Here is a 1,316-nt window from a genome sequence, read left to right as displayed (position 1 = left end):
AGACATTAGCACCCCTTCCTCGTTTGCAACTTCGTGAATCATATTTACTCATCGAGATTTATCACAGTGAAAGTAGGCCGAATTTCTTTCGCCTTCTCCAACCCATTTGTCTTTGCTTTTAGTTCTCCACAGTTGCTGGTGGTCGGACATAGCTTGACAGAGTTGGGCTTCTTTAAGTATAACTTGGTTCACTGCTTGGCTATCCTCCAAGTTCATATCCACTTCTTGTTGAGCCTGACTCAGTTCCTCCTGGGCTTTGGCGAGATTTATTTCGACATTCCCGAACACTTCAAGGTTCCAAATTTTAAGATCTTTTTTGAGTCTTTGAAGCTTTTTCATGAGCACTACCATCGGGGTTCCATGCAAGGCCTGATTCCAGCTGGTGAAGACAGTCTGCAGGAAGGTTGGGTGAGAAATCCAAAATTTATTGAATCTAAAAGGAGCGTTACCTGGTCTGGGAATCTGTACAAAATCACCGCAAAGGGGGGAGTGATCAGACGCCACTCTGCTGAGCACTTTATACCTCCAGCCCATGAATTCTGAGTTCAAGCATTGTTAACTGAATCGCGGTCAAGCATAGACACTATTCTGCCAGCTCCAGCTTGATTATTACACCAAGTGAAAGTTTGGCCCTGGGAATTGGCTTGCATAAGGCAACAATCATTGATCATATTGTGGAATTCTTCCATTGCCAGTCTAATCGGAAGTCTCCCTCCCATTTTCTCTGAGTAGCTTAGGACACAGTTGAAGTCGCCTGCAACCAACCATGGCAAATCCGTCTTCATAGCCACCAATTCAGCCCAGAGTTGTCTTCTGTGGAGCATTAGGCTGTGGGCATGAACAAAAGACATGACAACTCCTTCTACCTCAATCGTTATTTGCTGCCGTGAGGCGTGTACAAGGTTTATTTGCAGTCCTCTCTTATACAATATCCAAAGGTTGCCTGTTCTGTCGACTTCATCATTGTGGAAGAAGCACTCATCATAGTCAGGCAACCCCATTTTCAAAACTGAATCTGTCTTCGGCTTTACCAAAGGTTCCGCCAGACAAATAACATCAAACTGAAATTTTTTCACCATGCTACGGATCCTATCCATGGCTTGATCCTTTATAACTCCCCTAATGTTCCAATAGAGTGGCGTCATTAATGGGCTGGTTTAGATTTTTGCACCTGTACTTTCGGTAAAGGACGAGCTTGTGAACTCGTACCTTCCCCTTTTTTGGTCTTCCCCTACCTCTTTTCACTGGTAGCTGGACTGGGTCAGTTTCAACTTGATCACCCCACCTCCCTGACACGAGGCCAGCTTCTCTAACCA

General features: G+C 44.9%; 1 protein-coding gene across 1 annotated transcript; it reads right to left on the bottom strand.

Moving 5' to 3' along the window:
* Positions 1-545: 545 nt before the first annotated feature.
* Positions 546-1,097, bottom strand: LOC147498190 (uncharacterized). The gene has a single exon (XM_086563168.1). The coding sequence runs from the start codon at positions 1,095-1,097 to the stop codon at positions 546-548; it is 552 nt and encodes a 183-aa protein (XP_086419294.1).
* Between the last annotated feature and the right edge of the window lie 219 nt (positions 1,098-1,316).

Source organism: Coptis chinensis, chromosome 5 (assembly GCF_015680905.1).
Source record: "Coptis chinensis isolate HL-2020 chromosome 5, ASM1568090v1, whole genome shotgun sequence".
In the NCBI taxonomy this organism is placed as follows: Eukaryota; Viridiplantae; Streptophyta; class Magnoliopsida; order Ranunculales; family Ranunculaceae; genus Coptis; species Coptis chinensis.
Note: the sequence above shows the minus strand (reverse complement) of the source record. Positions and strands in the feature narration are given on the sequence as shown.